Raw genomic sequence first — 15,004 nt, forward strand, 5'->3', positions numbered from 1 at the left:
GTAGACCAGTGTCTTTCCAGTGGCAACTCAACGTAGTCAACAAGTCAGTGTCAACATAATTTTTTGCCCTTTCTTTCCCCAGAATCTTTGTAGTTACCACTCAAACCACAACACTATCATTCAGGGGCCACCTTCTACTGCTAATGGTGGGCCACAGAAATGTGTTAAGTGGAAGATAATTAGTAATACAAACTACTAATGCAGGAAGCAAACGCTGATGCATTGAGGGACGAAGGAAAAGGGGCCATAATAGCATCTATCCCATCACTATCGCTCGGGGTCATTACCTCTTTCTGCGTCTGTTTCCACTCCCAGAAGGCAGGTGCCATGATTTACTATTCTTTGTATGTCCAGCGTCTAGCCAAGAGGTTGGGTTCTAGTAGAATTAAATATTTATTGAATAAATAAATACACCAAGTGCACTTCCCAGAAAAGTATTCAGAGCAGGACCTACTAGGAAGAGTTTTTACCCATGGAAAGAATAGCGTTCCTCCTTCCTTGATATCAGTTGTATCAACTGCGCGTGAAGGAAAATTCACTTTTTCCAGACACAGGTTCATAGGCACATGGACGTGGCTGTGAAGCAACTTTCAACTCTGAAATTTAGAAAATGCAGGACAACTTCTTCCCATGTCTGGGCACATGTAAGTAGAAGATACGTAACAATGAGATTTGCTTGGAGTCAGGTATTATTCACTCCAGATAAACTGAATACAAAGATATCTAGGCCTCCTGGCATCATTCCCCACCCCACCAGATAAACGCTCCTCTCCGGAACGCTTCGGAAGAATCACGTTTCAATTCCTCCACACATCGTAGCTGAGTTACAGAGTAACCCACTAGCAAGCCTCTCGGCGTCCCCGGGGCTGTTGAAATAGAGCAAAGTCCACAAAACTTCCACTGAGACTTGCTGAGCAAAGGCCGGAGCCCCAGAAGGAAACAAATACAGACTCTGAGCAAAGCTGCCTTCATCCCAAGTGCGGCCCGCTGGCCCCCCAGGGGGCCGGGTGCTTGGCAATGAGCTCCGTGCTGTCAGCGTTCCTGAGGGAGCTCCCCGGCTGGCTCCTGTTCGCTGGGGTCTTCCTGCCTGTGACTTTGCTGCTCCTCCTCCTCATCGCCTACTTCAGGACCAAACTGATGGAGGGTAAGTGGGAAGCCACACAGGGCAGGGGCTCGTAGGCCTTTCCCAGGACTCAGCTGCACAGGCCAGCGCGCGGTCAGTGTTTCCGGGGGGCCTCGGGAGAACCCGGCTGTGACTTACAGGCACTTCTCACCAAGTGCTCTGTCACCACCCATTCACTGGTGGATGGGCAGTCTGACCCTTTCCGCAGCGTGGACGGCCCGCCGTGGGGACCCCTAACCATAGCCTCTCACGGAGAGCCCAACTATGAATCAGCGATTCCTACATGTGACTCTCTCTCTCAGGGAAAATATATTCCACAAACGTTAAAATGCATATCATGGACTGCCCTCTCTATGTGACACATAGGCATATGCCATGAGTGTGCACACACACAGGCTTCTTGCTCACCCACTGAGCTTCTATTAAGCAAATGTGCCGGGGCACCTGGGTGGTTCATCCGGTTGAGCATCTGATGCTTGATTTGGGGTCAGGTCATGATCCCAGTGTTGTGGGATGTCCGCGTTGGGCTCCCTGAGCTGGGCACGGAGCCTACTTGGGAGTCTCTCTCCCTCTCCCTCTGTCCCTCTCCTCAGGTCACACTCCTTAAAATAAAAATAATAATAACAATAATGATTATTATTATTATTGTGCTGTCACAGTGTTTGGCAAATGTCAAGCCCTAATAGATAGCTGATGGCCTGGTGTATGCTTTTCATGAAACTATAGTCTCTTTTTTAAATGTTTATTTATTTACTTTTTGAGAGAGAGAAGAGAGAGAGAGAGCTTGAGGCAGAGACAGAGAGAGACAGAGAATCCCAAGCAGGCTCTGCACCGTCAGCACAGAGTCTGACGCAGAGCTTGAACCCACAGACAGTGAGATCATGACCCAAGCTGAAATCAAGAGTCAGACCCTTAAGCGACTGAGCCACCCAGGCACCCCCATGAGACTATAGTCTCAAGGAGAAACAAAACAAAACGAAACAAAACAAAACAAAACTCAGGAAGCTCAAAGTGATTTGGACATAGACAATTGGGTCCTAGTTTGAGACTGGTTATTTTGCTATAATTAAATTAATGAAACTGAACTTTGACTTCATAGACTGTTAATAATGTGCCCAGGAAACGCTAGATTAATATCACAAAGGTTAATAGTTTTTATATTATAATAGCAACAAAAACCAGTAATATTTAAAATGTTGGATGGTGTCAGGGGCGTCTGGGTGGCTCAGTCGGTTGAGCATCCGACGTCAGCTCAGGTCATCATCTCATGTTTCATGGGTTCAAATCCCACGTCGGGCTCTATGCTGACAGTTCGGAGGCTGGAGCCTGCTTCGGATTCTGTGTTTTCCCCTCTCTCTGCTCCTCCCTCTCTCTCTCTTTCTCTCTCTCACACAAAAAATAAAATAAAATAAAATAAAATAAAATAAAATAAAATAAAATAAAATAAAATAAAATAAAATAAAATAAAATAAAAAATAAAAAAATTTTAAATAAAAGAAAATGTGAGATGGTGTCATATTAAAGCACTATTTAAAACACATTTGAAAATTGTTCCTTCTCCACTGAAATTGGCCACATCCCAGCAATGCCTTCATGGATTCCATTCTGAAAACAGATGTTTAGAATCTTGAATGAAGAATGCCATCACCTAGGCCTAAAATCAAGTAGAAGTACAATTGGGGATATTTCTAAGGTGAGATTTAGAACCAAGAAATCCTAGAGGGCAGGGAGCTCATTAGAAAATCGCAAGTTTCTGATCCTAACATACTCAAACATACCCTCGCCTTTCATTTTTTGGTCTCATTTTTATGACCAGCTCTCTTGTTGAATGACCCAGCTGTATGCTGTCTTGCCCTCCAGCATTCGTGTGGAGATCCTCATGAATCCTCTTCTTTATTAAGTTAGTTTATCCTCCACTGCCTCAAGACCAGTCTACTGGATGTTCTGCCACTTAGCCATTCATTAACAGTGGACCCTGGAAAAGAGCCTCTGAAAAAGGAAGAGAAAATTAGAACCCCCCACAATTCTCACTACAGGAGTTTTAGTCTTCCAAACTGGTCTAATGTGCAGCCACTGCAAACACGTCCATTTTGAAAGTCTTTTAAAGGTGTTGCAATGGCTGCCTGTCACGCACATGCATGCCGGTGACACTGAGCACCCTATGGAGAAGTAACAGGATGCTGACATCACAGCCGGAGACTTGAATCGTTTATGTCATTCTCAAGTTTCATCTCTGCCTGCCTTTTCAGGTAGATAAAATGTTTAGTATCTCAAAAGCGTATCAAGCATTAAATGACGCTAACAACACACCCAAATAGGCTCATGGATTCTCAAGTCTCTTTCTGGCCTCTACTTATCGGTTATTTTAGGTCAGATCATTCAGCAGGACACCTGGTGTTTGGGACGGATTCTTCAACAAAGTATGAGTCTTGGTTTTATAGCTTTATTTATCCCTGGGTGACATTTGGGGGAAAATATCTATAATCTGCAAAAATTAAAATTAAATGGGTCTACAGTATTTTGCCTAGATATTTAGATAACGTAGAGAATTATGAGGTATAGACATATCAATCACATTCCTTCAGAAGGCCCTGGAAAAGGCAGCCTGCCCTTGAAAGTGTGGCCTGGCATCACAGGGGGCTGAGGCAGGACAAAATGTCGGCAATGTCCTACACGCATGCCCGGCCCCAAGGACATGCTCAACGTGTGGGCTACGATCATTGCACAATGACACCCTTCCTTCTTTGACACCTCCCCGTCCATGTAAGTTATCTAGAGATCAAAGCCTCTGATTTTTGCAACACGGCATTTAAACCAAAGGAAAGCAAGAAGGTTAGCCCTACACAATGAAGGCCAATGTCCCCTTGGTAGAGGTCTTTCACCAACTTTGACGCGCGCTCCAAACTTGCCCCATACTTCTGGGTAGGAAGAGTTCTCATTCATTCATTCAGCACATATTTGAGAATCTACCATATACCAGGGATTGTCCTAGCTACTGACACAGATTTTTACTCTGAGATTTTAGAACTAAGAGAACAATCCCAGGTCTAGAAAACCACAAAAATCATCCCACAAAATTGGTAGAAGTTGCAGGAGAGATATTGCAAATCTCTATTTTTCTGGCTCTGGCCTCATTAGATGTCTGGCCAATGGCCTTAAGAATAACCTGCCCTTCTCCCTAAATCTTACCCCAAAGTTAGAGCAGAGCATTCCCACCAGAAGCAGAACCCTCTGAACAGCTCAGGGGCACCCACAGCGATGTAATGAGTCTCATTTTCAGTGGTTCTTCTCCATTGTCCCCTTTTGTTGGCTCTCACTGAAGTGTGCCTTAGAGCTTCCAGGCTACTGGTGAGGAGCCCAGGAAGGGTGAGTGAAGATCTGGAAGGAGCCAGCAAAACTCTTTGCATCAGTCACTTAATGCAGTAGGGGTCCCATTTGAGGCTTATTGTTGGAAAGAATACTAAGGACTGTTAGCACTCTGACACCGGTGGCCTTCCAAGGAACCATCTGCAGGACACCAAGGGAGGATTGCCCGGCTGATGGGGCCAAAGAAGGCTCCCTATTGTCAGTTTTCATTCAGTTGAGACTGGGTCCCAAGTGCAGTGGGGTGAGGAGAGTGGGGGCCTTGGGCACCATCCCTTATAGGTACCTGGCAAGGGGTACCTATCCAGGGGTACCTGGCCAGGAGGGCAGCTGAGGGGCAGCCTGCACCACATCACTGTCTCGAGAATTTTCTATTCAAACCATGACTTGCTTATCTTTCCCTCTTCTCCCAAACGGGAACTGTGCATCCTTTTTTGGAATAATTCCTGATTATGTTGTCCAGTGTAAGCATATTTTCATTTTTATGCAGATCTCTTCCCCTGATCTTCCAAAATTTCCTTAAAAAAAAAAAAAAAACTTCAAGAACATGTAGCCTTTTAAAAATGGAGCTGTTTTCCTAAGTGTAAGTAGTAATATCTCTTCTATAGTTTGAGGGCAATTGAGCTCACTTGGCCCCAAATAAAATATCATCAGTTTATATCTCTATTTAGCAGTTCCCACTTAAAAACTGTAACCAGATGGTCAAATGTCATGTCATTAATCTTCCATCCGGGGTTATGGCAAGTGTAATCATTCCTATTTTGTTCCTGTAAAGAAAGAGACATTGACAGATTAACTAGTGTGTTCACAGAACCCCAGAGTCCTGCATTCTGAAACAGAAAATCAGCTTGCCTGCCCCATACATCCTAGTCCGTCAGACAAGAGAGACATTTTAAGATGTGATAGAAAGCTTGTGCAGGTACTGTAATCACTCAACATTAATCCCTACACTTGAAGCCTTAGGAAGTAATGGTGCATGTAAATTTAATTAGTATGTAGAGCACATCAATTTTCTCACAAAGGAAGAAAGAAAATTCTCTAGCATCCTGCACTCTTCAATCTCTGTCAGTTGCCTTGAGGAGCAGCTCTTGAGGTGGAGGTCTGAATCTTGAACTTCCATCTGCCAAACCCTTCATCAGCCATTACTACGAACATTTCATTCCTTCTAGAGTAGAAGTTTTGATTATCTTATCTCCCCAAGTCCCGAGATTCCTAAACCTCCACTTTCAGTGCTGTTATTTCCCCTCAAAATACCATCACTCTGATCAAGAACAAAATGCTCTCTAAATAGCCAATATTGCCAAAAATAATCATTATTTTTTTTTAAAAGTGTCTATTGAATGCCCAAAAGTTTTCATATGGAGTTAGATCCAAAATAAGGTCGGGTAAGTGATCACATTCTGGCCTTCAGCAACTTACATTCTGAGACAACTCAAGTATTGAAAATGTGCAGGTGGCTAGACCTCGTTCACTGAACTTCATATGTATGTTTTAATAGTCAGCAATCAAAAGGGAAAAAGATAAGTATTTGGAAAAATCAGAATAATTTAAGCGTTAGTAGGGTAAAATTGTTAAGAGCTTGGACTATGGGGTCAAACCAAATGGGGTTCAAATTCCAGATCTGTAACAATGGCCACCCAATCTTCTGAAGCTTCAGTTTTTCATCTGTAAAATAGAATAATAGCAGGAGGGGTGGCTGGGTGGCTCAGTCAATTGAGGGTCTGACTCTTGATTTTGGCTCAGGTCATGATCCCAGAATTGTGGGACTGAGCCCCACATCAGACTCCATGCTGACTGTGGAACCTGCTTAAGATTCTCTCTCTCTCTCTCTCTCTCTCTCTCTCTCTCTCTTTCTCTCTCTCTCTCTCTCCCTCTGCCCCTCTCGCCCACCCTGGCATTCTCTCTCTCTCTCTCAAAAAATGAAATAAATAAGTAGAATAATAGCAGGAAGGAGCTATAAGATTGGTGTGGGGATTAAGTGAGGTCATACATACAAGTCTCTTAACAATGCCTGTTCTCAAAACTGTTAGTCATTATTACCCCTGCTATCTTATAAATTCCAAGAAGCAGTGTTCATGTCATTATGATAGCTATTATTAAAATTACCTTATAATAATTAAGTAAATAGCCCAAATCACTCACCTAGAAAGTGGTAGAGACAGGAATTGAACGCTGGCTGGCCAACTCCAGCACTAGCCTTCTCAGCCAACACACAATTCCTGGAGTGTTGAACACAGATGACATGTTCAATAGATATCTGTTGAATGGATGAAACCTTTTGGACCAGGCAAATAAACTTACTGCCAATATGGAGAGCAACTCTGGGAGAATTTTAAACGTGGCAAGAATTTTATAAAAGCTTTGAGAGGATTTGATCTGTTTATATAACAGGAGTGATTCTTCTTTTTTTTAATGTTTATTTATTTTTGAGAGAGAGAGAGAGAGAGAGAGAGAGAGAGAGAGAGAGAGGCAGAGTGCAAGCAGGGGAGGGGCACAGAGAGAGGGAGACACAGAATCTGAAGCAGGCTTCAGGCTCTGAGCTGTCAGCACAGAACCCCAACTGGGTCTCAAACCCACAAGCTGTGAGATCAGGCCCTGAGCCAAAATCAGATGCTCCCCCAGGAATAATTCTTTATGATGGTGATTCCTTAGCATAAAGACTTAACGCTGAGGCAGGGAGGTTGCATTTCTTCACCTGTGGCCCAATAGGGAAAACTTCCGTGGCCTGCAGAATTTCTGCAATTAACAAAACACCCGCCTGCCAATCTCACCTATCTAGCATCTCTCTGCACTTTCCTTAACAGACCAATTAAGTACAACAATGACCAGGTTGCAAGCTCTTTTAGAAGCGTAAATTATTGCTCTTGCTCTCTGGGTTGTGCCTTGCACCACACGCTATGTACTGGAGAGATAACTCCTTGTGGATTGATGAGCTTCCTCTTGGTCTCTCTATTCTAGTTCTCCACTCCTGCAGGTACTCAGGTCACGCATTTTCAGTTCTACAATTTGTATCCGGGCTCCTCATTCAAAGCACTTGTGCACAGTCTTCGATAATTAGAAATAAGAAGGAAGGGGCGTCTGACTCTTGATTTGGGCTCAGGTTATGATCTCACAGTTCACGAGATCGAGCCCTGAATCGGGTTCTGCACTCTGCACGCAGGGTCTGATTGGGATTCTCTCTCTCTCTCTGTCTCTCTCTCTCTCTCTGTCTCTCTCAGTCCTCCCTCCCCCACCTCAAGGTAAATAAATAAACATTAAAAAATAATAATAGTAAAATAAAAAGGAAGAGAGGTGCATGGGTGGCTCAGTCAGTTGAGCATCTGACTCTTGATTTTGGCTCAAGTCATGATCCCAGGGTCATGGGATCGAACCCCGCATCAGCCTCTACACTGAATGTGGAGCATACTTGGGATTCGCTCTCTCTCTCTACCTCTACCCCTCTCCCTCACTCGTGCATCCTCTCTAAAATGAAATTAAATTAAAAATAAAATTAAATAAAGTAAAAAGGAAGAAATTACTGACATTCCAGTGAGTTTATTATCTAAACCATGGGCCATCTCAAGCAACATCTTAGAACAAGCAATAATCTAGTGGAGAGGCCGTGTAACCAAGTAGTTGAGAATGTGGGCTTCTGGAATCAGACTTCCTGGGATGGAATCCTGAGTCTATGCTTTTCTGGCATCTTAGGCAAATGGCTTCCTCTTGATGTCTCCCTGCCTCAGTTTGCTCATCTGTAAAGTCAGACTCCCAAGGGTGACTACAATATAATGCCATCAAGAGTTAAACACGATAAGACATGCAAAGGGCTTCACACACTGACACGTAACAAGTACTCAGCAAATAGTAGCTATTAAATATTGAGGCTCATGCAGCCTGTCTCTGCCTGGTGTACATGTAATGCCCCTTGGCTATGACAACAAGCCGTCGCGGAGACCTAGAAGAACCCGGCTCAGGGAGAGTGCCTGTGTCCTGGGCTACAGGGCGTACAAAGTGCCCAGCGAGGGCTAAATTGAGTGGATTGGCTACGGGAGCCAAAGGGAACATTTCCAGGCTCAAGTCTATAAACATGCACTCTCTCCCATAAGATTACAAGCCCCTGGTCTCTGGCTTTGGATGATCTGATTTATTATAATTCTGAAAATAAAACTTTTAAGAGAAAAGCAGGCTCAGTTGTGGTGGTCAGAAAAAGAGATATATTTTTTTAATGTACCAGGAAGGTCCCAAGTGACACTTATCGGGATCTCAAGAGAAATCTCAGAGCTACAGATCCAATTTGTTATTGCCAGAGAGGTAATAGTTGAAGCTATGGGAGCAGAGAAGAGGACACAGAAGAGATGGTACATGATAAAAACCAAAGGGAAGAAAATAACTGGAGCACGGGAGGGCTTGTGTCAAATGCTACAGAGAAGGAAGCTGGGGATTGAAAAATGCCACTAGATGATGTAGTAATTAGGATATCAGTGCTGAGGTGTGTGTGTGTGTGTGTGTGTGTGTGTGTGTTTAAAATTTTTTCTTATTTTTGAGAGAGAGAGAGAGGGAGAGAGAGAGAGCATGAGCAGGGGGGGGAGCAGAGAGAGAGGGAAACACAGGATCTGAAGCAGGCTCCAGGCTCTGGGCTGTCAGCACAGAGCCTGATGAGGGGCTCGAACCCACGAACCGTGAGGTCCTGACCTGAGCTGAAGTCAGACGCTTAACGGACTGAGCCACCCAGGTGCCCCTCATGGATGACTTTTCATAGTTCAGTAGAGTAGCTTTAACGGAAGTTATATTTTAAGGGGCTAAGGAGTATGCGGGTGGTAAAAGTTGAAACTGTCAGTTTTCACTAAAGGATGCCAAAAGGTAAAGGAGAGAAGACTAATCTGACATATCTAAAGATTATAAATGTGCAAACACATTATTTTGGGGGTGGGAGGAGGAGCAGGGATAGAAACTCTTATCTTACTCATTTCCACATCCCCAGCCCCTGGCCTACAGACATGCTGAATAAATGCCTATTGAATGAGGGAGTCGTAAGAAATTTAATCAACACCTAATCTGCTAAATGTTAACAATACTTAGCATGTAACGATTATTACAGTGGTAATTTGTCCACCACAACCGGGACCATTTTTGCAAAATAAACATCTACATTTCTTCTGGAAGTGGTTGGGAAGGTAAGGGGAGCTCCTGCAGCAGGCCTTGCTGTGGGGGCCCGGCCTTGGGGACCTGGCAGAAATGCTGGCCAACAACCACTTACGAGTTGTACGTGCCCAATGGCAGGCACTGGGGCTGTCTCCAAAGTACTAACTGATAGTTTTCCTTCCAGTGAATGAAGAATTGTCCCAGACCACCAGTCATCACCAATACAAACGCAGGGCTGGCTCTTCCCAGTACCAGAGAACGAAACGAAGGTGACTTGGGGACCGGTCAATGGCTAAAACACAGTGAATTTCTACTGGTCAGCGGCTTAGCTAATAAAGTAAGTTAATAAACTCGGACAACAGCAAAAATAGAAAGAATACCAAGAGGCTTGTTCTTAACCACCTTGAAAAGTGGCAGCTATTATCCAGGGGGACATCCACGAGACTCAGTCAATAGCAGTTCATCGGAGAGTACAAAGAATATGATTTGCTTGGATGTCGACTGGACACTGCAATTTTTTACCTTTTATAGGACTAGGTCCACTCTGATGGGCACTCTTTTTCATTTTTTAAAATGTTTTTATTTATTTCTGAGACAGAGAGACAGAACACGAGTGTGGGAGGGGCAGAGAGAGAAGGAGACATGGAATCTGAAGCAGGTTCCAGGATCCGAACTGTCAGCACAGAGCCCGACACGGGGCCCGAATCCACAAACCGTGAGATCATGACCTGAGCTGAAGTCAGGCGCTTAACCTACTGAACCACCCAGGCAGCCGTGATGGGCACTAGTTTTAAAATAAAATTCTTTTGTAAAATATTTTACGTAAGTAATCTACGCTCAACGTGGGGCTCGAACTTACAACCCCAAGATCAAGAGTCACTTCTCTACTGACTGAGCCAGCCAAACACACTTTGAAATAAAATTCTGAAGTATCCTTATTACGTAATCCCATAGAAGCACAGATTATTCTGACTTTACAGATGAAGAAATTCTGGTAGACAGCAAATGGATAGCAAAAGACGAGTGCCCGGAAAGCTCTGTGGATTCCCTCTGCGAGAGTACTCCCACTTCCTCCGTTTAGACCACGCGACAACTCTTAAATGGTGTTCTTTCAGACAGCATTTCCGGCCCCGAGTTTGCTTCTCTCCCTTTCCCAGCTGCCTTCACAAATCACATCATCCTTGTCACAACCCACAAAATAAGCAGAGTCTCTCCACGCTTGGTATGGATCACCCATGAATGCGGATTTCAGCAAAAAATGACTTGGAAATACTGGCAACGTGCTGTTGGGAAACGGGAAGAACAGAACCTTCATGTAGCTCAGATGGAGAATAACTCAAGTATTTGCCTTTAAAACCAAAACATCAAGGAACTATTTCTAAATACAGAAAGAAGTCAACATTTCACTAGCAGAGTTCTTTTTTCAGGGGGAGCCCCAACGAGCCAATGCAGATAACTAAAAACAAAGTGGTGGTTAAAATAGATTGTGATTACTGTTGTGCTCTCTGCAGTTTTCTGGTTAACATCAACAAAAGATGCTTCCCGTGTCCTAAGTGTGGGTCCGGTTATATTCCAATCATTGCATGTGAATCTAACAGGCTATTAGGGTGACTCACTTTATAAAACGTAATGAGTTTGGCCACCTGGAAGAAATGCACCGGCTTGTGTGGCGACATACAATCTTACAGCAGATTGTGTGAATGACCAAAAGCAACAATACACGACTGGTCTGGTTTTCCTAGCTCCCCACCCCTTCCTGCTCCAAATTCCTCACACGCGTCCAAAGTCATTAGCCTCCATTTGCACTTCTTGTATAATGTGAAACTCAAGTGTTGGAAGACACTCATTTCTGTGTTTTATTGCATTTGATTACAATGGAGCTGTCTGCTGCGGCTTTCAGACTGTGGTAATTTAAAATAACAGTGTTCGTGCCATATGGAAGGAATAATAATATTCTATCCGTTCTGGGAGGGATCTCTTTTTAGCCCCTGATGGAAATCAGATTATGTAAAAATGCTTTCTTGAACAGAAGGCGTGAAGGGATGTAGCATATTCCCAGCTGCCAGCCAAATCTGTGGTTAGGCCACCGGGGGTGGCTCCATCCTCTTCTGGAAACAGAGGGAAGGCTGGTTTTTGGTTCTGGTGGATGTCATAGTCCACCACCTCTGCCTTCCCAGCGAAAATCATTCCAGCTCCTGCAGTAACAGAGGAGCTCCAAGCGTACATGTTTTCAGCGATCGGCATAACCAGGTAGTTTAAAGCAAGACCCATTTCTTTTGTTGCTGTTGAGAGCAATTTCCAATGAAATCCTGAATAGCTTCATGTTTTTTATATGTAATGAGAAAGAGAAACGTGTTATAGTTTTCTCATGGAAAGACCAAGTCCCAGGGTTTCCTATAATCTGCTTGAAGGCACTGCTATTCAATTTGTGAAATCCTGCATGGAACACGGCCAGCTATGGTCATGCCCTTGCTCTCTAGACAGAGTCCAGAGTTTAAGGTCTTATTCTGGTTTGGACGCCTGTGGCTCCTATGCATGGTTCCTGCCACCTAGACCAGGCTGCTTTCTCCTTAAATTATCCTATATTCTGTCCCCTCCTGTGCTCCAAAGCCTCTCACGAGGGGCCCCAAGTGCTTTCTCAATGGCTCCTACTCTTATTTCTAATGTTCCAGTACCTGAAAGAATTCCCAGTGATTTTCTCAACATAAGACCTTCAATAAAATAATACTCTGTTGTCATTCAATGAAAATTAACCAAAGAATTTTTTTTTTTTTTTAATAAAGCTGTGAATGCTACCTTTCTACCTCTCTAACAGTGCAGGGAAACTGAAATCCATGAGTATTCCTCCCCATCCCGAACCTTTACAAACTGATAAAACAGAAAATTGGGCAAGGAAGGACACATACTACATTCCCTGAAATGTTATTTGCAACCTTTGAAAAGCAAACTTATAATTTATCTGACCAGGTAACAGCCTCTACTATTTTCCAGACTAACTTAGCAGCAATTAGAAAATCAAGAACACACACCCCCATACACCAAAAATAACTCTTCCTTGAAAATCTTAAGTTCTTTGGCAACACTGTGTCTCCGAAATCAGAAATCATTACTATTTTTTTTAAGTTTATTTTGAGGGGGGTGGAAGGCAGAGAGAGAGAGAGAGAGAGAGAGAGAGACAAAATTCCAAGCAGGTTCTGTGCTGCCAGCGCAGAGCCTGATGTGGGGCTTGAACTCACAAACTGTGAGATCATAACTGAGCCCAGATCAAGAGTTGGATCCTTAACCGAATGAGCCACCCAGGCGCTCCCAGAATTTGTAACTGTTAAAACACATTTTGGAAATTAATTTTCTGACTTTAGAAACAGGATTTTTAGAGCAAATTCTTTTGAGATTTTTGCTGACTTTATAATTAGTGTGCTCACTGGAAGAGACGTCTGAGTTTATCAGAATTTACACAATGGTATTTGCCCTGGCAAATGAGTGAAACAAGAACATAACAGAAAACATGCATTCAAAGTACTTTATTGATAATTAACACCAAACAGATTGGGAATTTAAAATATTCTTTCCACTGTTGTTTTTTTAATGATTTAAACCCACATTCCCAAACTCAAGATTATTAAGAGCAGAGGTTCCAAACTTTTATTTAGATAATAAAGCAGCCTTTTGAGAATTTGATGAAAGCCAGGAATTTATTCCCAAGAAACATGCATCTACTCACAATTTTGCATATATTTGGGGGGCAATTCGGCCCCTTGAAATCTGTCCAGGGGTCTGTGGTTAGGAAGCCTGCCGCCAGAGTGTTCAAGGATCTGTGCTGCCTCTTACCCCAGCAACCCTAGCTGCCTCCACATGGTAGACAATGAGTAGACCATAAGAGGTCCTTGACATTGCGGGGCTCTCAGGAAGTGAGGTCTACATATCTTCAAAGCCAAAACCTTCTCAATAGACTTGTCAACCCTATGATAAAACAGAATTCTAGGAAAAGCCCTCAGGACACAGCTCAGATTGGCATGATCTTCCATAAATTTGCCAGTAGTGGATTACCTCATGGTCCTCTTATTATTCACAATGACTGCCATGTTTTGAGGGCAGTATTGATCTAGGAGCTCTACGAGGCATTGTACACATTTTGATTTCATCTAACCATCAGAATATCCCTGCCCTGAGACCTATTAGTACCTTCACTTCGGAGACACTTAAGTGCCTTCATTAAAGTCACAAGGTTGTTACTGAGTAGGGGATTCAAAGGTCTATCTGCAGGATTCTGAGGCCTTGGTGTTAGAAGCAAAGTATCATTTTATATAACCTGCTATAAATCTAATATGGCACCATAACTGTATACAGGGTCGTTGTGTTTGACCCCGTGGCCAAGGGTCAGGAGTGTGGCACCTAGGATTTGCCAGCTGGCCTGTACTCTTCTGGAGCCAATGCCACACAATAGCCTAATCCCAGCAAGAACATGAACGGGTGCATGCAAGGATCCGTCCAAGTCCATTTTGACATCTGTAAAATTAACCAAGGAATATTCCCTGTTACTGTCTCAGCTGTAATGTTCACATGTCCTAGTCTCTCCTGCAAATGTGGAAGACAGGTGGAAACTTACTGGGACACCATACAACGAAGAACAATGCATTCTTCTCTAACAATACATGAAGAGAGAACTTTTTAAAAACATTATGGGGCTTTAGGGTATTTTTTTTTCCGCCTTTTAACAGAATGATATTATAAACCCTTACTTACCAACACCTGCCTTTAGCAATTATCCACTCATGGGCAATCTGGTTTCATCTAAACCACAACTCACCCTTCCTACCTATAAATGCTCAATTAGGTTTTCAGATATCAAATAATTGTGTTCATATATAAGTGGAAACACTTAATGAAGTCCATGCGGGCAGTAGTTATGGCTACAGTCAGTTTCACTGCCGGAGCCCTGGTGTTAGTTATTCCATGAACTGTGGTCTATGCAGTGAGTACAACATCTCTTACAGGAAAATAGGAGCTACTCTTGGTAGTGAAATACCAAACATCTATCGACTCTACACATCTAAAATATAACCTTATTTTCTATCCAGCTGTGGCCTCTGGAAAATGCACTGCTGTTTGCTGCATTCCACACAGGATTGCTGTAAGACTTATGTAAAACGGCACCTATAAAAAAAAAAAAACACACACACAACTAAAAAGAATACTTACTATTCTAAAATTGTATTGGGGCGCCTGGGTGGCGCAGTCGGTTAAGCGTCCGACTTCAGCCAGGTCACGATCTCGCGGTCCGTGGGTTCGAGCCCCGCGTCGGGCTCTGGGCTGATGGCTCGGAGCCTGGAGCCTGCTTCCGATTCTGTGTCTCCCTCTCTCTCTGCCCCTCCCCCGTTCATGCTCTGTCTCTCTCTG

At 43.5% G+C, this 15,004-nt stretch overlaps 1 protein-coding gene across 1 annotated transcript; it reads left to right on the forward strand.

Moving 5' to 3' along the window:
* Positions 1–610: 610 nt before the first annotated feature.
* On the forward strand, positions 611–14,786 carry SMLR1 (small leucine rich protein 1). The gene is given in 4 exon segments (XM_086708409.1): positions 611–644; positions 906–980; positions 983–1,144; positions 9,792–14,786. Coding segments are annotated over 4 exon segments (360 nt in total). The 3' UTR covers positions 9,881–14,786.
* Positions 14,787–15,004: the final 218 nt, after the last annotated feature.

Source organism: Puma concolor, chromosome B2 (genome assembly GCF_028749965.1).
Source record: "Puma concolor isolate L17-30 chromosome B2, mPumCon1.1.hap2, whole genome shotgun sequence".
NCBI classification, from domain to species: Eukaryota; Metazoa; Chordata; class Mammalia; order Carnivora; family Felidae; genus Puma; species Puma concolor.